The 22,834-nt window shown below is 30.6% G+C and overlaps 1 protein-coding gene across 1 annotated transcript in view; it reads right to left on the reverse strand.

Moving 5' to 3' along the window:
• LOC136976162 (uncharacterized) overlaps positions 1 to 22,834 on the reverse strand; it is a 70,271-nt gene that overhangs the window by 24,109 nt on the left and 23,328 nt on the right. Inside the window, exons 3-5 of the mRNA XM_067271380.1 lie at positions 19,906 to 20,081; positions 14,214 to 14,276; positions 2,518 to 2,692 (exon numbers count right to left, since the gene is read on the reverse strand). Coding sequence (XP_067127481.1) covers positions 2,518 to 2,692; positions 14,214 to 14,276; positions 19,906 to 20,081 — 414 coding nt within the window. The remainder of the gene's footprint in view (positions 1 to 2,517; positions 2,693 to 14,213; positions 14,277 to 19,905; positions 20,082 to 22,834) is intronic.

Consider the following 22,834-nt stretch of genomic DNA (forward strand, 5'->3'; position numbering starts at 1 on the left):
TTTTATATAATAAATGTAAATCATAACTTTATTATTTCATTATCTATTTAAAAACATTCAAACTTCACAATTAAACATGAAAACTCATTAATTTTTAACAAAAAATAAAATAAGAAATATGTCGATAAATCAATCCAAAGTTGATGCTAAAACTAAACTAAAACTAAACTTGTCGTAAACATTTTGCATATCTTTTGCAAAAATATTTAAATTTTCAAAGCCTACTACTAAGCCTACTATTTTTCCTAATTATTTTTAAAATTCCAAGCATTAATAGTTTCTTAGAATTGCTTTGGAATAAAAGAAGTAAATACTGTGGTGAAAGTAGCATATTTGCATTTATTTCTTCTGTACTAACAAAGTTGTATGTAGGAAGAAATAAAAAATAAATAAAAAAAAACTAAATAGGAAAACTTTATCGTTCTTATTTCACTTTTCAATGCGATATTCAGCTATACATCAATTTTCTTTTTATTATATTCTGAAGGAAATTTTGCATAATTTGGTGGCCCCCGGCAAACCCTGCGGTCCCTCCTGTTAAGAATCACTGCTCTACACATTCAATTCTAGAATGTTATTACTAAAAAGATTTGATTTCTGAAAGCATATATCTAAGGAAAATCTTAGAAGTGGACCAAGAAACATTTGTAATGAAAAGCTCACTTATCTGCAAGGCCAACTTAAGGTTTGTCTGTTTACTTTAAGAAATTTATAATCGTGCCAAAATGTATAATTCTATGAAAATATATTATCTAAAAAAGAGAAAAATTAGCTATTGGAAAGTACAAAGTTAACTGAAATATCTAAAATACAAATAATCAAACTTGTTTCTAAAGAAAAACCCAGTTTATCAAAAAAAAATTCAACCTAAAACAAAATTGTGCTTTTGGTGTCAAAATAATATGACATTTGTAAGAATCAAATCTTTCTGAAACTAGAGAATTGACTTAAGCCATCTTTTAAAATATGTAAATATAAAGATGAGAATACAAATAACATTGCAGTAGTAAATTTCCCAATTCAAAAGGTCAGCCAGATAGCTATATAATGAGATATCTTCCTACTATTGTAACAGATCTGAGTTTGAATCTCATCTAGACTAAAATTCATTATGATAATGGAGGCATTGTTTCCTATCTCTCTCCTTATTAGCTAATCCTATTGTAAATCAGACCTGTCTGCAACTGACATAATTGATTATATAACTTAATGTGACTTTGCTATATAGTCTAAATATGCTAGTGCTTCTAACTAATTATTCAATCAATCAATCAATCAATCCTTAAAAATCATTGAAAATTTGTAAGTCACTATTTTTTAATGTCAAAAAATAAGTTTGTACTGAAATAAATTGCTGAGTAACTATCTCTAATTTCAAACTGCCAAACAATCACTTTACTTTTCTTGATGACAATATAGAAAGAGGACATTAAAGTGAAATCTCTTCTCATACAAAGCTGAAGCCAGTAGAAAAATTACCATAATTATAATTATCACACAATAATAATTTGAAAGTTTTACTCAAATAATCTGAGATAAATTTTGAAGATTCAGAAATGTTAGTTGCTATTAAAATCTTTGATTTGTAATAAGTTAGCAATTAACATTCCTCTCTGAAATTTGTTTATCATCGTGTTGCAATCTATATATATAAAAACGAATGTATGTCTGTGTGTGTGTGTGTGTGTGTGTGTGTTTGTCCTTCATGCATTACCACACCATTTATCCGATTGCCATGAAACTTTGGGAAGTTGTTTAATACATTCCCGCAAAGGTTTGTGGCATATGTGAAGATCACCATTTCCTCCCTTTCAAAAATATATTTATATATGGATTAAGGCTTTTATGTCCAACAGATGGTGCTAACTTCAGACGACCTAAGTTTGCTTTTCTGTGAGGCATTATGCTTTTCTGTGAGAATGGACCTAAGCAGATCATTTTCTACCTATCTATATAAATAAAATACAACGTTTGTTTGTTCCTACCGATTCCTTTGAAATTTTGACACAACGTTGCATTCGAATATGCAGTGTTTTTATATAATATACATGTCGAAATTCTCCCTACGGGGGGAGATGGACGGGATTAAGGCTTACCGTGAAGAACTCGGCTTCTATTTATACTATTTTACATGCGGTTTTTTGCGTTTTTAATTGCGTTTTAATAGGTGACGTCAACAGAATATACACTAAAAAGGGATTTTTCGATATTCCCCAGCGGGGAAAGGGACAGGATTAAGGCTTACCATGAAGAACTCGGCTTCTATTTATACTATTTTACATGCGGTTTTTTGCGTTTTTAATTGCGTTTTAATAGGTTACGTCAAGAGAATGTACACTAAGAACGGATTTTTTGAAATTTTCCCCACGGAGGAAGTGTTATACATTTATAATAGATACATTTTGAGCCACAACAACGCGTGGCCGGGTCAGCTAGTCATATATATATATTTTTATTACAACAAATTGAAAGCTTAAAAATACTTGAAATTAAAAAACTAGAATACAATTTACTTACCATCTTGAGTATTTGGATCAACTGTAGCAGAAACACACATGCACGTTTTAACATTTGGATTATAAACACATTCATGTAAAGTCTGCAGTCTGTTCATATGAACTACAGTTGTTGTAACAGTGATTACCACACATAGGAGTGCACAAATTAGACAACAACCTCCTGCAAGTTTAATCTATAAATGTAAATATATACAACTGTTATTTTAAAGCATTAATATCATCTGATTTAAATTTAATTACTAGATTATAAATCATCCAAATGAAAATTTTAAGATAAATTATGTATACAGGACTACTGTGATCAAAAAATATTGGAAATAGTTCAATTAAACTGCGTGCATGCAAAAGAGTGCTGTCATAATTTTTTCATTGTTTGTTATGACTCCCATAAATATCTAGCAGCAATATGTACAGTACACCATTGTCTGTTTTTGTTTGCAAATAAATGTTTGTTTTTTGTGTAAAGAATTTTTGTACCAGCAATTTTTCAAAACATTGAGTCTAATGAGAAAGGAAAATGCATTAAATTTTGTTTCTGCAACAAAATTACTGCTATAAAAACATTGGAAACATTGCAAAAAGCTTTTGATGATGATAGACTATCAAAAACAAGAGTTTTTGAGTGAGAACGATGTTCCAGGAGACAGTGAACATGTTGAAAATGAACTACACTCTGGTAGACCATCCACTTCTTGAAATATTGAACTTTTTCCAAAACCAATGCATCTGAGTGGCTGAGGAAATACTTTCTTGAGGCAAATCATTCTTAAAATGCGTCATTACAGATGATGAAACATAGATCTATGCTTTTGACGCCAAAACATCTCAACAGTTGAGGTAAATGGCACTTGAAAGGTGAAGCAAGACCAAAAAGAAAACATCAAATTCAGTCTAAAATTGTGTTGACTGTTTTCTTCAAGTATCATGGTATTGTGCATCATAAATTTCTTCTGACTGGCCAAACTGTCAACAAAGAACATTATTTGAGCATTTTGTGTCATTTGCATAAAGCAATTTGTAGAAAATGATTCAATTTTTGGTACGAAAATGCACGGATTTTGCACCATAATAATGCATCTGCTCGCAATACTCGTTTTTGAATTTTGATCAAATATTCAACAAATATGGTTCTGCATGCTCCATATTCACCCAACATGCACCATGTAACTTTTTCCTGTTTCCTCAACTAAAATTTTTGCTTTGTGGTCATTGTTTTGAATTGATTGATGCCATAAAACAAAATTCTCAGCAAGATCTGAAAGGGTTTCATGAAAATGAGTTTAAAGCATGTTTCAAGGACTGGAAAAACAATGGCATAAGTACATTGCAGTGGGGAAATTACTTTGAAGGGGATGAAATAAATTTCAATGAATAAATTCAAAATTGAATTTTAAACCATTATTAAACTACTCCCATTACTTTTTGATCACAGGGATATAATGTGACTGCTGCAGCCAAAATTTAAATCACTAAAGTTACAGAAATTCTACAATATTCAATTTAAATGATGTTCAATTATTAATGTTACTGGTTACACAATATATTTAACATCACAGTAATCCATACAAAAACTTTACTGTAATCATCACAAAAATCAAATGTTTAAAGAAATTCTAGATGTATTACTATTTTACAACATAGAGAGAGAGAGAAATTTGAATATGAATATGTAAATTAAAAAATAAAAAAATAATGACAATAATAATCTCAGAAAAATAAACAAGAGAAGAATGTTTATCAGAAAAATATATACATATCAATCAATAAATTACAAAATTCTTTGTTCACTTTGGATAATTTATTAACCATGTTTATTAGTAAACAAATAACTAGACTGAAAATAATAATAAAATCAATTAAAACTATTTAATCAATTATAAAACTATAAAATAAATTAAAACTAAACACAGAAAATATTTAAGAAAATGTTAATCTTAGAAATAGTAAAATTTAAATCATATTCTCTGTGGAATAAGGAACAAAGCAGTGTTATTCACATGTATATCTCTCCACCACAAAATCAGGTAATTTGTGATAAACTGTTTTTGTATAGCAGACTAGCCTAACAAAATTGATTTTCCAAAGCTGCTTCCTTAGTGTTTTTTGTTATTTATTCTTTAATTTAATTTGTAAAGATTTTATGCTGCTTTAATTGTGTGATTTGCACATTTTTAACAAGAAACTGTTGGCCTTAAAAAAAGGCCTTTAAAAGTGTCACAGTTTTACTCATTGTCTAACAGTGGGTAAACACTACTACTCACTTCACTGTCAGAACCTGATTCCAAATGAATTATTAGATAGGCTGAGTCATTGCTTTCTTGAAGAATATCCACTTCTCCAAATTGTAACTCTTTTTCAATGACATCCAAACAAAATCTTTCCACATTTCAAAAGTAATTTCACTTACTCCATCTTTGAATAATTTTTTCATGTCAGGCAGTTTAAATATATTGTTATACCAAGCCACATACTCTTTTATATTACTCAAGGTCAAACTTCAATGGGGTAAAGTTCAGTTTGATATGACAGAAGTTGAGTACTTCATGGCCTGCAGCAGCAGTGTCATTTATTTAATAGCAAATGTATCTGTGCTTCTCTCTTTGCACGAAAAGCATCAATTCAGGCTTCAATTGTTCTGACTACCAACATATGACCTCTGTAAGCAATTTTCTAATGTTGTCTTTCTTCCCTGCACTTGTAGGGATCTTTTTCTGACCTCATACTATGGTCAGAAAATATCCCTGAAGCATTCTCCATTATGATCACACTTGATAGTGGAAGTTTTGGCACACAATCCAGATAACAATTTCTTGAAATAGATGCTACTCATATCCTGATGGTAATTACATGTATTTTTCAACTGGAATAGGAGAGAATCCTCCATAAAGTCTTCTTCAATACCACAGTGAACATAAATCAAGCAAATATCCTTTCCACATGACTCTTTCAATCCAGATGACAAACCCCTCAAAAATGCAACCTTACCCAAACTTCACAGTTTTATCCTGCTGACATCTTGAAACTGTGTAGTCAGCATTTACTCAAGTTTCATCAAGTAAAAATATCTTTCTTTCTTTGAACAACACTGTCAAATTTGTATGAGATAGTCTGCCTCCAAGCTATAATTTCATGTTCGTCAGTCAATGTATCTGTGCTTCTCTCTTTCTTATAATAATTGTAAATCAATGCCAATTTCTTTCAAAACTTTACATAATATTGTTTTGTAAATGATCAGCAAATCAGGATCACTATTTACATTATCATTTAGTATTTTTTCAATATTGATGGTTTGTTTTTGAAAATACTTATGTGCAATACCTCATATTGCAATGCAAATGAAACTATGACAATTGGCATGTCTCCTTGCTCCAAATTTCTGAGACCTTTTCTTGCCTGGCATCCAAAGATTTCCATCTGTTGCATGCCATTGCTTCTTTGGAAAAAGACAACATGCCAGTCAGATCTGTAATTTATTCAACAGTATCCTATATACTTAAGATTGGATTAGCTTCCTTAACATGTAAACATACATTCAAAACAATGTATTTCATTTGACTTTTAATAATTTGCCCTTTATGATTAATTTTAAAATAACAATGAGAAGAAGCAAGACTAACAACCAATGCCTGAATGACAGGGTTGCAAAAGCATTACCCTTGGCATGGAAATACATAATAGAAAATAAAGGTTAATGTTACCTATGGTAGCAAAATATGGTGGTGCTTCCGGTAATCTCAAATAAGGTTTTCTAGTAACGATATTCATAGAGGGCACTGTGATACAACCAATCTCAATTTATGTAAATTAAATTTCACTAATGTGGATTTTTTCATGTTGTATTAACTGAAGACACTAAAAATTCGAAAAAGCAGCAAATTTTTTTACGAGTTAAGTAACTTTTGCAATTTTAATTTAAATAATTGAATTTAATTTAGTGATTAACTCAATAATACAGTTATGAATTTGAATAAGATTAATTAATTAATAATGACTGATAGTGATATTGAAAATGACGACTTCTGGAGGAAGTGTACCAGTCGTCAATTCTATAAACTGCTCGAATCAGAGTATTCAGATTTAGGATTAGACCCTAGAATAGATAGTGGGTTTAAATTTGTAGTGAGGTTAGGTCTTCAACGTACTGAGAAAGTCTCCAGTAAATGTGCAAATACATGCAAATTGTATTATTGAACAGATAGAAATTCCTGTGTGATGTGTTGCCAAAAATGCTGGCCATAATAGTTCAGCTTTCAACGTCATGTTTGAAGGTAAAAGTGAAAATATTTTGTGGGCATGTGTTTTGACATTTATATGGCACTATCTAGGGTTGGAGTGTACTGCAACAAATTCAGCAATAGCATCAGGAATTTCCAAAAAGGCAGCTATCGATTGGTCAAATCACATACGTTTCATAATGCCTGTATCCTTACATAATCTGACATCTTTCAAAATTGGTGGACCTAACAAAACTGTCAAAATATACAAAACAGTAATCTGTAAATGCAAATATGAAAGGGGCCATAAAATGAAAAGTACAAAATGAGTAGTCAGAGGTATTTGCAGGGAAGACAAAAGTTGTTTTATATGCTAGGTAATTGATAGATCCGAAATAACTATAAATTGGATTATATCTAAATTTGTAAATTTCAGAAGTGTAGTTTTGACAGATGAATGGAAAGGCTATAATCATATATATAACTTGGATGGAATCAAAATCACTCAGAAAATTTTGTCAACCCAAATACAGGAGTACATACACAAAATATTGAAAGACTGTGGGGATATTTAAAAAATAAAAAGAATTTGCCAAAGCGTTATATGGAAGATCTATCAGATACCTATATGTAAGCATTTATGTATAAAAAATTTCAAAAATGGCCATCAAAAACCCAGGAGAGAGATTTCATATTTTTATAAAGCATTTAAGCATGATTTATCCCGGCGCTGGAAAAACACCAATTTGGAAAGAACCAAAGTCTGTTCCTGCTGCTCCAACTTCTAATATTAAAAAAAAAAAAAAAGGAAAAAGTAAATAGAAAATAAAGTACATAGAAAATAAAGACAAGAAAACAGACAAAATTGTTAAAAGGATGGGAAAAAAATGTACTTCTTCATGTAATGTTGAATCAAGCTCATTAGAAAGAAAACGTCATAAAATGGAAAATGTCAAGCATTAAAGTGAGTAATTTATTTTTCGTTATTTCAAATAAATGTTAGAGAACAATTTATCAATTATCATAAAAACTAAATTCTTAAAATATTAGTTCGTACCTAGGCTATTTATTCTAGTTGGCATCTTGTTTGCACATATGCATGCACAAACAAGATGGCGACCGTAAGCGCTGCCATATTTCGCTACCATAAGTAACATTAACCAAAATAAATTAGGGCATAAAAACCCTTAATTCATATATGGCCCTGCAATTAACTTTGGTTTTATTTTTTTTCATTTTTGTGTTTTATTTTCTTAGAAGTTTTAACTAATATTTCTTAATTTTATTTTTGTTAATCATATTTTGTTCCTCATATATTATATTTGTTAAAGTTTAAATTTGTAATTTGAATTTTAAGTATAAATGTAAATTCAAATATCTGAATACTCCATTTTTGTAATGATTTATAATCAAATTTAAAACCTGAAGATGATCAATGAAAACAGGTTGAAAACATTTGTTCAATAAACAAATTTTTCTCAGTAAGCATTTGGAGGTGAAGTAGGATTAATGAGGAGAAGTATCTACCAAAGACAATAGTACATTTGCATTATCAATCACCATTTTCCAAAACACTTTTCTGCTTACACTGTGTAAAAAAGTCAAGAATCATACCTTCACTATTTTGGTCAGCTACTACAGACACTATAACCACAACTAATGCAGAAATCCTGGAAATAATATGGATAGAATTGGAATATCATTTTGATGTGTTTGTTATGTGTAACTAAAAATACACATAGTAAAGTTGAATGTGAAAAAAAAATCTTTTTGAAATGTAAAATCAGATGGCATAAAGATAGTTTCTATAACAGATGTGTTATCATAAAAATGCAAATTTTCATATTTTCCTCCAAACAATTTTTTTTTCCACATTTTTTCACAACTAAAGTTGCTTTTCTCTCATTTTTTCAAATAATTATAAATTACCTTAATTTATATATTTTGTTTTCTTTTTTTGACAATTATTTGTTTTTTTATTTTACAATTTATTTGATCAGTTATTTTCTTTCTCTTTAATGGGCTTCTACAGCTATTTCTATGAATGACTTTTCTGCATTACCTATAATGTTCATGGCACTTTTCAAAACTGCATCTGCTTTTCATGCTTGATTAGATTCCTATAAGCTTCTTGGAACATCTCCATCCATTAAATTTTGCTTTCTTGACTTCTGGAACTGCATGTCAGATAGATCTGGATTTTTTGAGAATGTTGATGTGATGCTCCTAACAAAGTTTCTTCATTCTCTCTTCATTTCCTTGCTTCCTTTTGCTTAGTAATTCTTTCCTTTTAGTGTCTAGATGAATTCTTCACTGACTGTAGAACCTGTCTTGCTATTGGACCCTCCTCTGGATTTTCATTGAATCTGTCCATGAGAAATAAAGTGGTTCTCAATCCATCAATGCTTTCTAAACTGAGGTTTTTTCTGTCCAGGCAACATATCCTTTTGTTTTTGCTAAACCTTTTTTCAATAGCTGCACTGCAATAAGATAAATTTAAACATATTTTATTAGTTTTCTGATGATTTCATATTTTCGTGTACCTTGTTGGTTTTCCATGTTGAACACTTTAACCTTGTTATAGTCACTCTTCCTATACCGAAGCAGCAAGTGCTTCTTGACCTTTTGTTTTTTGAACTTCAATGTCTGAGTCATCATCACAGCTATCATCATCAAGAGATTCTTTAATATCACCATCATTTGCATCAGAATATTATTTACTAGAATCAAGTGGTTTCTAGAGAGTAGCACAGGATTCTGGTATTTCTCAGCATGATAAATTTTCCATTCATTTATTACTTTGTCAATGTCTTCACGATGAAAATGTTTTAATTCAAATGCAATCCAATGTATAAATTCTGTTGAACATTCTTCATTTTTTAATGATGGATGCAGTGCCTGAAAATTACAAAGTAGTCTATTTTTCATTGGCAAGGCATAATTCAGACTAATATCAATGATTTTCAGGATACTTAACTGTACAACATCCAAGGATGTATATAAAACTTGTGACTCACATCAACCTATTAACCAGTGTGAATATGAATAACATTTAAGTGACGAACATTTTCGTAATGCCTTCTGGGCTCTTCTTCCGGCTTCTTCTTAATTCAAAACAGGCTGGCAGTTAACATTCAAATATAAATTGAATGGTAAGGATTTTGAATACCGTATGCACATGCATTCTCCATAATATGTTTAAATAAGATCGAACATTAGGATGAGTCTGAATGCAGAGAACTTCTGCACATGTGTTCCCATCTAAATATGATTGAAAATTAAATATTGTTGTCTAGTATAGCCTGCAATGCCATCAACAGACATATCTCCTCCCTAAAATTAATGCAGGTGGTTCTGCAGCAAGCCTTATAAATTTTGATGGTCTCCAACCATTTGAGATGTTCTGGGTGCAGGATGGTAAGGATAATTTGGGCTCTGAGGAAGTCTGCCATAATATCTGGGCCCGTCATGTAAGTACTCCTACTATGTTTTAATGTCAGATTTATGCTCTTGTATCCTGACCCCATTGAACGTTTAGTGGAACCAACATACACCATTTCCTTATCACATCTGTTGTCTTTGACAGGGACATTATAAATGCTCAGTAGATACCATGCCACAGATATTGCAATTGAAGGGTCAGACATATGCACATCTGTTTATCGGAAACCATATGCTATCTCCACTTATATTCCAATTGGATCATGTAGTCCTTTTCCATACAAGATAGCAGATTCAGGGCCTTAGTTAGAAGAGCATCATGCATTCTTCCACTACACAAGCACCAGCACAGGAATTAAGACATACAGAAGGGACAGCCAGGGCATACGGTTACAATAACCTTATATAAAGATCATGTGAGTGCCACAGATGTACACAAGAAGCATCCACCAGTTCAACAGAAATACCAAGAGATAAACAGGAAGAGGATAAGGACAGGATCCCCCTCACTTTTAACCCTTGTTTGAAATCGTTATACACCACAACTATCAAAAGACATTACCTACTAGGACAGGGATGGTGAACCGTTTTGAGTCCGCGTGCCATATTGTAAGCATGCTTAGCTTTAAAGATGTTAATGCGTGCCAAAGTCTTAGACTTTGAATAATGATATTTAAAGAAATTAAACGAATATGCTTTAATTCAAATAAATGTAAAAAATCTGATTGAAAAAAGGATGATCAGGTGATAAACAGAAAGGATGATTGAAAAGGACAGAAATCATATGATACATTACGTGCCAGATGATTTCTCTTAGTGTCACTTTGGGCATGCGTGCCATAGGTTTGCCACCCCTGTACTAGGAGATGCCCCTCCATTTTCAACATACTGCAAAATGGAAAAGACCCTCCTAAACCCGACAGACTACTAAGCATTTATAACATCCCTATCAGAGACAACAGATGTGATAAGGAAATGGTGTACATTGGCTCTACTAAACGTTCAATGGGGTCAGGATACAAAAGCATAAATCTGACATTAAAACATAGTAGGAGTACTACTACACTCTCTACTTATGTGATAGACCCAGATTTTATGGCAGATTTCGCCTAAGCCCAAATTATCCTTATCATCCCGCACTCAGAACATCTCAAATGATTGGAGGCATCGAAATTTATAAGGCTTGCTGCAGAACCACCTGCATTAATTTTAGGGAGGAGATGTGTCTGTTGATGGCATGGCATACTAGACAATGATTAATTTTCAATCATATTTAGAGGGGAATGCATGCGCAAACAAAAGTTCTCTGCATTCAGACTCATCCTAGTGTTCGATCTTATTTAACATATTATGGAGAATGCATGCGCATACAGTATTCAAAATCCTTACCATTCGATTTATATTCGAATGTTAACTGCCAGCCTGTTTTGAATTAAAAAGAAGCCAGAAGAAGAGCCCAGAAGGCAATACAAAAACATTCATCACTTAAATGTTATTCATATTCACACCGGTTAACTGGTTGATGTGAGTCGCATGTTTTATTTTCAGGATGTTATTTGTCTGTTCAAGTCTACATCATACAACTTAACATCTTTGTAGTCTGTAATTATTTCAGGTCTAAGGAATTTTTGCATGAGGATAAGAATGAGATATGCCATTTTATGCTATAAAATCTAAATAAAATAAGCACGTGCTTGATTAACTTTATCATTCTAGTAAATATTTGTATTATGGATAACAGAAAACTCACCTCTACCTCTAACAGTTTATTTTGTGGAATGCCATGTTTACTGATTATATGATCTATATTTTTCTCTTTCTCAAGTAACTTGAATGAAAAGAACTTACACAGAACTGGAAGTTACTCAGTAGGATATGAATAGGAGTTTTCTGAGGTAAACCAACCAGTTGACATATGCCTAATGAGCATGTGACTTGACACTTCTATAATGTTTTGCATGTTCTTATAATCCTCCCAAAAGATGATGATTTGAACAAGTAGAAAATGCCCTATAATCTAAGTTTTGACATTTTTATCAAATGACTCAAGAGGCTTAGAAACAAATTGTGGCATTTATGGATACTGTAGATACCAATATCAACAAGAATTTTGCTCACTTCTTTTCGAGCAATCATAATTAAAATCTTCATTACATTATGAACATCAGTCAAAAATTGCAAGAGCTTTTGTGTGCACAGACATACTATAGCTTCTAATATGCAATCCTGAACTTTGTTTGCATCAGAAATTATTTGTGAAGATTTTATCTTTGTGTACTTAGAGTCTGATGCAATTTTCTAGTCAGAAAACATAACTCAGCGATTATTACAAAAATTGTCTAAAAACAAGTGCAGCAAATGATAGCATGCAACTGTTGTGTACCACACAGTTTCAGTTATAGTAAATAATACAGACAAATAAGACCAATCTTTTGCCAATAATGCCACTGTGGTTTGGCATTATTTAAGTTGTTTCAATTTTTCATCAGAAGATGAAAAATTGAAACAACTTAAACAATGTTTGACGATGTTTGTTTAATGCATATTTCATTAAAGCATCTCTTCTTCTGTCAGATATTTTAGCATCAATTTCATGTTGTATTGCAGTAAGCATTGTATTGTCTTATAGTTGATGCTTCATTTCAAAGATGTGTCTGATGATCAAGTTCATTCAAGTTGTTTTATGATCTGTAGTTCAATGATAAAGCATGTGAAATGAAAATAGTATTTTATAACATAGGATTATGAATAGTAATTACCATCATATAACATATTACACAGTGTCCATATTTCAATATTCAATCTAACTAAAATGTATGATTCAGTTTTTCAATGTTTTTCACACTTTTTGATAATTTTTCATACTTTTTTGCTTTTTTCACACATCACTATGTTTTTCCCACATTTTTACATCTGCTAATAATACTGCTGTAACTTCTATAGGAGTTACTAAATTAATTCATAAAATCAGAAATAGACATCTTATACAATCTATCAATCTTGACAGTCAAATTTACTATTTTACAATTAAAAGAAAAACATTAAAATGTTTAAAATATTTTACTTATGCTTTTACTATAATAAATAACGTTCTAATATAATAATTCTTAATATACATAGCAAAATTTTATTATACTATATCAATTTCACTACTTGAGAAAATTACATGCAAAGCAGGATATTTATCATAGTGCGTAGCATTCAATAATTCTCTGCATTCAAAATGTAAGAAGCTAAAAAAGCACAGTTGGCTAATTTAAGAGTCAAGTTCAGTGACACTAGGAATGAGTTAACTTAACCATTTGCCATCTGTAAAAACACAAATCCACAAATATCAATTGTACATAAAACTACCCTACTGTACAGTACATCTCAGTAGCTTAACTGTTTACATTATGTAACATATTACCAAAAGTCTTACCTTCATACAACATTTTCTTCCTTTCTGAATCTTAGTTTTTTTTTTCTTTAGCTACTATTTGTTACATAACATTCAGTCCTTTCATGTACATATTTTAAACTATTGTTAGAAATATGAACCAATTTCATATTTTAACTAACAGGGTTGCAATTTTCAAATTGCACACATATACATTACCACTGTTGTCATATGTCTTTAGTTACTCTCAAAAACTGAGTTACGTACATGAAAATCAAGACCAATGGAGGCATCAATTAATATACTTAATTATATATAAACTTCTGATCTAGAACAGAAGTCACATGGTTTCATTTCAAAATTTTCTTGTGTACAGAGTTAGACAGATGACTGGCAAGACTTGATTGCTATCATGAGAAGTATGATGTACAGGGGCAAAACATCACTAAAATGTAGACCAGATGTGATAAGCTTACAGGCCAGAAACCCCAACTAACTATATATAAACTTCCAATCTAAACCAAAAGTAATGTAATTTTTTTAATGATTATTTTTTTAATAAAAGATAATTAAAAATTGCAGCCCAGCATTATGACAATGTCACAATAAATAACTGCTCATTATGATTTATAAAAAGTTTATTTAAAAATTTATACTTACTAAATAGGCATATCTGTTCTTTCTTTTTGCAAAACACATAACAATTATACCAGTTACAATGAGCTGTAAAAAATATATTTTATATAAATATTTTAAAGCAATATCAAAAAAAAAAAAAATACATAATTTATAGGCACAAAATTAAATATATAATATCTGACCACACTTAAAGAAAACTGAGATAAATTAATATTAGAACCATAAAATATCTTGCACTAATTTATTATTACAGACAGGATTAATATAAATGGAAAGGCTAATAAACAGTAATAAACCTTTTAAATTCCAGCAACTTAAATTTATTTGGAATAAATGTTTTCAGTCTTGTTTAAAAGCCTTTTTCAGGTTGCTCTTAATAGAACAACAAAATATGTACAAGAATAAAAAGGAAAAAATTTTTAAATTATAGAACATTGGTAGTTGTTAGAACAAATAATTCTTTATAAAATTTAGAAATTAAAAGCCAAAATAAAATAATTAAATAAATAAAATCAAAAAATAAAATTGTACAAGAAAAGATATCTGTAGGAACTTGGTCAAGGAATTTCATATTAGCAACCTCCAAGCAAAAGAACTTGTTCCAATTAGGGATTGCAATCCAGCAGTGTTTTCAATCCAGCTGGATTTTTGCTGGATCAACATCATTCCAGCTGGATCCAGCGTGGATCCAGCACAGATGTATTTTTGGTGCAATAAAGTGTTATCTATCTATCTATCTATCTATCTATCTATCTATCTATCCAGCAATTTATGGTTCTTTTTTAAAGAAATAAAACATTTTTTTTAAATACTTGAGAAACTTTTATTATTTAGACTGGTCACTATAAATCAGTAAAACTTCTTACACATAGTAAACTTAACTTTGGTTCGGTTTGACACTTGAGATAGAGATAATTAACTTTAAATGTTTACTTAGATTTTAATTATAATACGTTTAACTTAAATAATAACAAAGGTAATTCTACTAATTAATTTATATTAATATATTATAATAATGTAAGGACAGATAATCAGTGGCTAAGTGGCTATCAGTCTTACCAGTTTTCTTATATTTTATTTTTATTTTTTTAATCTTTTTCTTTTATTCTTTTTCTTTTTTGGATATTTTTCCTGAAGAAGGTCGTTTAACACGACCGAAAACGTTCGTACCGAATAAACACGGCTGCATTTTATAAGGTGGCATATGTGTAGTGTTTTTATTTTTTTAATTTTAATCGTTAGAACATGCATATAGTACATATCGTATTGACTCAAATCTTGAATTTGTTCCAATTTTTAAAATATTGATTCATGTAATTGTATAACTTAAATATGATATTATTGTTTGCTCTGTCAAAGATCTCATATAGTTCACTTTCATTGTTGCAGTTGGATAGTATACTTATTTTTAAATTTTGGGTAATTTCTTTTACTTTACAACATTCACAAAAAATGTGAAATTTAGATAATGGTTTATTACATTTTAAACATGTAGTCTGGGAAAACTCTTTGAATTTATTATTAATAGTTATTCCGTATTTATTCAGTCTAAGTTATATAAATAGTTTTTTGACGTTGAAGGCAAGATTAGTCAACATATATTTATTGTTTGATGGATAATTTAAAATTTTTTTATACCAGTCTGGATTTTTCCGTTTCTGTATATCATCAATGTCCTGTACAATTGAATTTTCCATAATTCTTTGGATTAGCAATTTAGTCTGGTGATCAACAGTATTCCTTTGTTCTATGAATAAGCTGATAGAGAACGCATACGTATTGAGTATTTTCGATAATTGTAACAACCAATTTCTATTTTAGTTTTTACTCATTATACTGATTACTCAATTTACTCATTACTCAAGATACTGATATTCATTAATTTAATTAACTATTTAACTAACTAGGTAGTTTCAGTTTCTCGCTAATTTTCACAATAAAATTGCGTAGCCTAGCCCACTAACCACTTATAGAATAAAAGCTAAAAACTCTTACTTAATACAATTAGAGGTTATAAAATATTAGTCTTGTCTTGAATAAAATATTTTAAAGGATTAAATAAAATTAAATCAATCACTTCTGTTATTTTTTTGTTTTTTCTGGAAGTAGGATCTCAAGAAACAAATAGTATTAATGGTGTTGTCTCCCAACCTACTTCTTAATGAACTGCATATATATCCCGCTGTGGAGAAGGCCCTTTCTGCCTCTACGTTAGTTGGTTTCAGGGTCATCAAATAATCATAAATCGTTCCATCACGTGATTCATTGACGGAACGATTGACCGTAAATTAGAATTATGCACCAGGACTAAGAAAGGAGTTACTTATTTTATTTAGCGCAAAGACACTTTATTTAGCGAGAGCGGAAAGTCAACTGGCAATTAGATCAGCAGAGGCAAAAGGGCGGGCGGTGCAGTGAAGAGAGGGGGTGTAGCACGTGCCGCACTGAATGGCAATGTCACTCTTGCCGCTGAGCGATAGCGCATGTAGCAAAGCGGCAATGCCGACAACGTAGACTTTGGCAACATTATTTAGAAAGTTAATTGAGTATTTGCAGATCCGCAGTGCTGGATCCAGCAGGCTGAAGAATGTGCTGGATCCAGCTGGACTGCTGGATGAGCAATCCAGCAATTGCAATCCCTAGTTCCAATATCCTTTTAATTTATAGATTTGACTCTTCATGAGGATTTATAAATAGTGCTAGTTCTTCTAGCTGTTTTCAGTCAGAGTTATTATACATTAGTCTTATGATCCTTGTCCCTTAAAAGTTAACTTCCACATCCAGTTCCATCACATAAACAGCTAAGACAGTGTCAAGTTATCTTTTCCAGATTGTCATCTTGTGTTCCCTGATGCTGTTCTGAATAAATTTTAAGTTGCTGGAATTTAAATGTTAAAGTTTATTACTGTTATTACTTATGTATCCAGTTCATGTCCTATGCTTAATAAACAATTTGTTGATGAGAGAATAATACATATTTAGAGCCAAAAATAGAAAATATTTAAAATTAAGTAGGCACTTAATAGCTATAAAGCAAAAGATAAAGGAATGAAAACTGGATTTATTTTGTAAAAAGAGGAAAAAACTTTTTTATAAATTCAGCAGTAAAACTTTTACTAAACCAACATTTTTGAGTTATCCCATACAACAGAGTATAAAACACAGAAACCAAACTCTCCATGTAACAGGAAATCACTATGTCATCTGTGAAGGGCAGTGCCATAAAAGTAACTCATATGCAATATTATGTTAGATTTTAAGTATTTGGTAAATTAATTTTAAACACAGTAATTACATTATAGTACTTATTGTTCATGAAACCTTAAATGTACACACAGTACCCAAAATGCAAAAACAAACAAGTTTCTGGATTATCCAAAATTTAATCTATCTAAAAGATTCATGATCCATCCCATCAAGTTCAGCTAATCAAGTTCCCACTGTACATAAAAAAATAATACTTACACTTAAAATAGAACAACAATAATACAATCTTTTAAATATAAATATAATAGCAAAACATTTTAAATTAATTTAAAAGTGTTAATTAATCCACAATCATATAAGATACCAGCATTTTCCACATCTACTAGTTTTTTTGGAGTATTTTTTTTACCAAATTGACTTAGCTGTGATTCCATGATATTCTAATACTACGTTCGCACACAATCCTCGACTAACTTCGATCTCGATTTACCTACAATCTGGATTGTGACTGTCGCTATTCAAACGTCGTGCCGTTCGCACAGGTAATTCGCTTGAGAATAACCCGGCTATTGTAAGTGATGATAAAACTGGCATAACTACTCGGTAAGTCACAAACACCAATACACAAAATGGAAGTTTTGATTAGAAATAAATACTTTATCTTGCCATATATCTAATAATAGACAGATGTCATCGTCTCTCCAAACATCTTTTTTATTTCTTTGCCGATACCCCGACACGTGTTCTGTAGCCATGTTGTATTTTCTCACTCGCGTGGGATTGTGGGATCTCTCTTATGACTGGATCTAGTTTCAAGAACTCTCTCCAGTCAATCGCGATTGAACGTCGTTTCAGTCGAGATTGAAACGGTCGAGGGTGTTCGCACCAAGGCTTAGTCGCTGACCTTGGTCACAATCTAGATTGAAATGCTCGGTGCGAACGGGGTATAATGCTATCCATCTGACTATTTAATAATTTTGATTAAAAAAATGTTTTCCACTTATCATGGGTCCAAAAAATTGCTGCTAAAATTTTTCACCTTGTGCCTGTTTTCATTTTTTTTAACTTGATCACTTGTGTAAGGCAGTCATTTTCCACTCTAACACTATTTTTCAATGCTGTCAATCAAGGAGGCTTCTTAAGATTGCCCCAAGAAAGAATAATGACCTCAAAGATGCTTATCAGCTATGCATGATGTCATGATATGGCAGTCTGCAAGTCACTGATCTCGAACACTTTTCTCCATATGACACTATGACTTTCAACAATTTAAATTTTTTGCAGCTTTATTTTGTGCTTGAAAAATGTAGAAAAATCATTTTCTGGTCTTTCTGAGAAACATCCCAGCCCTCCCATTATTCATTGCCAGTCAAACTCATGTTATCATACTTAAACTGTGATAACATGAGTTTGACTGGCATATATTTGACTAGTCCATATATAAAGTTGAGAAGACTTTCCTATGGGTAAAGGCTCAAGAACATTGTTCTGTAAACAAAACAATATCTTGTAAACTAAAAAATGTATGACTGAAATTTGGCACATGCAGAGATGACAAATTACAAGGATTTTCAAAATCATCAAATTCAAGAAATGGTGATTATGTGCAATGTAATTGCATGTAAAACTTTAGTGGAAAATTTCTGCCTTTTCACAGCCGAGCTAAACAGAAGCTGTCATCAAAGAAAACTTTAAGAAGAAATTGTTAAAAATCAACAATTAACACACAATATATACATAAGCATACACACCAAAAATAAAAAAAGCACTGAAAACATATGAGCATAACATGAGAGCAAGAGACAACTTAGATACACAACAGATTGTATTTATGCTTCAAGCACATTTTGTCACTGTAAATACAGTTTGAACTTTGAAGCATTGTTCAAAACTCTGAAGTGATTTTTTTTGTTGAATTTAACAATTGAAGGATGAGGTACCACTGTATCTGACATTATCAGAATGTTAAAACAACTAAAATGGCAATGGTCAAGTCACATTATTAGAAAAAACAATGAATGGTAAAAAATGAGATATTTTACTAGATACAAAAAGACAAAAAGCTATCCAGGAAACAATCCCATGAAAGATATGAGGATAAAATCAGGAAAGTATATGCTGAGTTATCATAGAAGGTAAGTGCAGTGGACATATATAGTTGAAAGGGCCTTGAAGGGACCTTTATCTTGCAGTGGATTGAGAACAATTGTTGATGATTCTATGTTCAACCATATCACAAATTAAGAAGAAACTCTCCCAGACAACATGCTTCCTTAATGATGCCATTATATACAGTATATATATATATGTATATATATATATAACACATTATCATCAAAATCAATGTTGTTATATGCAAACTGAGTTTAATTACATTGAATTATAAAACTAAATTTATAATTAAATAAGTTAAGGAATGTTTATATTCATTAAATCAGATACACACTACTGACTAATGACATAATCAATAAAGAATAAAATAAGTTTAGATATTTTGATTACTTACCACAACTGCAGGAACATAGGTAGGAATGGTTTCAAAAAATTGAAGAGAAGATGTATATGATCGTAAAATAAAATAAATACAAATTAATATTATTCCAAGGAGAACAGAAGCACCTCCACATATCAAACACAAAACAACATATTTTTTGGTCCATGCTTTCCACCAAGGGATATTACCTAACAGAAAGAAAATAATATAATACAGATTATAATATTGCTCTATAAAGCATTTACTTAATATTACATTATTGTATAACAAATTATGTTTCCAACATATCATGGACATGTTAAAAATATAACTTATGTATGTTACATACAATTATAAGCTTTAAACAGTTACTATTAATTTTAACATACAACTAAAAGCAATATTTTTCAACCAGTAATTACACTTTTAATATATCAATTTGAGAATTTAATTCTTGAATATACACCTATCCCTCGTTTTACACGGTACTTCTTTTACACGTTTTCGCTTTCACACGGTTTATAAAATAAATGTAGAAAATAAACTGGCTATGATCAAAAGGAACAATTTTTAACTCTAATCTACATCTATCTTCCAATCCACCTTAATTATGTGTTATAGTTGATATTTAGGATACTAGGTGACAGTCTTATTTCAATTTGTCAAATAGTAACCGATAAACCGATGTAGGGTTTATCGAAGTTGCACTCCCCCATATGCACGAAGTTGCATTCATTGCACATAGTTTTAAACCAGAAAATTTTAATTTTTCATATTCATAAGTAACAAACGATTAAATTATTTTTAATTACATTTTTTACATTACATTACATTACATTACACAATTACATTACATTTTTATGAATCTTTCAGATTTTATTTTTTGTTCCTTTGTACTTTGTATTTAATTAATAAAAGAATATATTTTTTTTTGCCTTTCAATATTTTTGTTTGATTTATGTATCTTTAAAAAATTGAAAAAAATTCATAATTAATAAACAACGAAATTATGCATTTTTTTGCATACTTTTCGATTTACACGGTTTTACATTCAAAAAGATACAAATTCGATTTACACATTTTTCTCAGGAACCTATCTTCCGTGTAAATCGAGGGATAGGTGTATTAAGTTTTATACTGTTTGATTATTAATGCATGCCAGAACACATGAAATTGATTAGAACTGAAATTTATTTATGTTATGGACTAAGTGATTAATAAGGACATTATTCATTGTGTTCACTTTGGGACTTGCTTAAAATGATAACATTAAGACCACAATTATATAACATTCTGGTTTCACTGACTAACATTAAAATAACATGCTAAAATGATTTCAAAAAATGTTTAACTTTATCATTTATTAATTACAATTAATTAATATATAATTCATCAATATCTCTCTGTAAACAACTTTACACAGAAGCAAGCATAATACCAGCAATTTAAATTATTATATTAAGAGTAAGTAATGATTAAAATAATTAACATTTAACTCTTTCAGTCACAATTTTATTTTAAGAGGAAAAAATATATAACAGTTCTTTTGGACAGATCTGACCTTGTAGAAAGGCTATAGTATTAAAAAGAATTTAGGGTATTTCTTATGTGTGATTCACAACTATTCACAATTGTGATAGTTGTGTTGAAATGCTAGTTTGTGTATAATACCAGGTAGTTATATCATAGAAACAATTTGAAAAGATAGCCTATTTACTTTATTTTGGTTTCATAATGAACTATAGCATCACTTATTTGACATGAAACTTATTGAAACTATTTTTATCTTTTGTAATGCAAAGGTACATGCCACATTTTTTGCACTTAACATGGCCTCTGCTTTTACAGCCCTTGATCCAACATACTAGAGAGTCCTTCATATTCTCTGCAATTGACCAGTGTCCCACTTAGGGAATTTGATCCAGGTCATTATTTCTAATCCCAGAATTTCGGGATTATACTTAATCAATCCCAGGATCCTGGGATTATTTCGGAATTATTTATTCAGAATTATTTAGTAGCATTTGTTGGCACAAACACTACTAAAATCTGCTGGCAAAACAAGATGGCTGACACATTGACAAGTAAAATGCACTGAGCACTAGGCGGGAAGATCTCATCCTGCATTCTTAAGTCTACAGTTACATAACATACCTGATACATGTGACAGAGCTGTGCAGGGCTGGATCATGACATAGACAAATGAGACAAATGTCTGGGGGCCGATCAAACTGTCTGTTTTGAAAAGATTTGTAAATATGATAGTTTACTTTTCTGAATTTTTACATAAAGTTTATTCATATTTATATACTTACTTTTTTAAAACTATCTTGGCTTTTATTTAAATTATCTTTTTCATTATTCAATTTACCTTTCATGGGTAAAATATTATATTATTTAAATATTAACCAAAAAGGTTCAATTAAATAATTAATATTTTAAGGTAATATTGTTATTGTATAACAACTTTTGTTAGACATTTAATAAAATAAATTTCAATTTTTTTAAATTTATAAACAAACTGTTCAAACTTTTCTAGAAAAACTAAAATTTATTGTTGTATATTAAATATTTTTTATTAATAAAAATTTAAAATTTGTTTTACGAGGGCTATTTTTTAAATAAGGTCCGTTTGTGAATGAGAGTGAGAATAATGAGCAATCAAGGCAGTATGCATGGGCTTCTGCTCCGAGCAAGCATGGTGCGCGTTTTGACGCCATTTGTAGCCATATCGTCTGTCTGTATGCTGAGCTGTAAAAGTTTAAAATGTTTAAGAAAATTGAGTCTCCCGCCGACTGTGAGATGCGATCTGTTATTTGATTCTTGAGTTCAAGAAACTTGGCAGCAGCGGAAATTCCCCATCAGATTTGTGAAGTTTACGGTGATAATGCTACGAGTGATAGTAAAGTTCGAAAATGGGTAAGAATGTTCAAGGATGGGCGAGTTAATGTGCATGATGAGC

This window comes from Centruroides vittatus, unplaced genomic scaffold (genome assembly GCF_030686945.1).
Source record: "Centruroides vittatus isolate TY-2023 unplaced genomic scaffold, ASM3068694v2 contig_397, whole genome shotgun sequence".
Classification (NCBI taxonomy): domain Eukaryota; kingdom Metazoa; phylum Arthropoda; class Arachnida; order Scorpiones; family Buthidae; genus Centruroides; species Centruroides vittatus.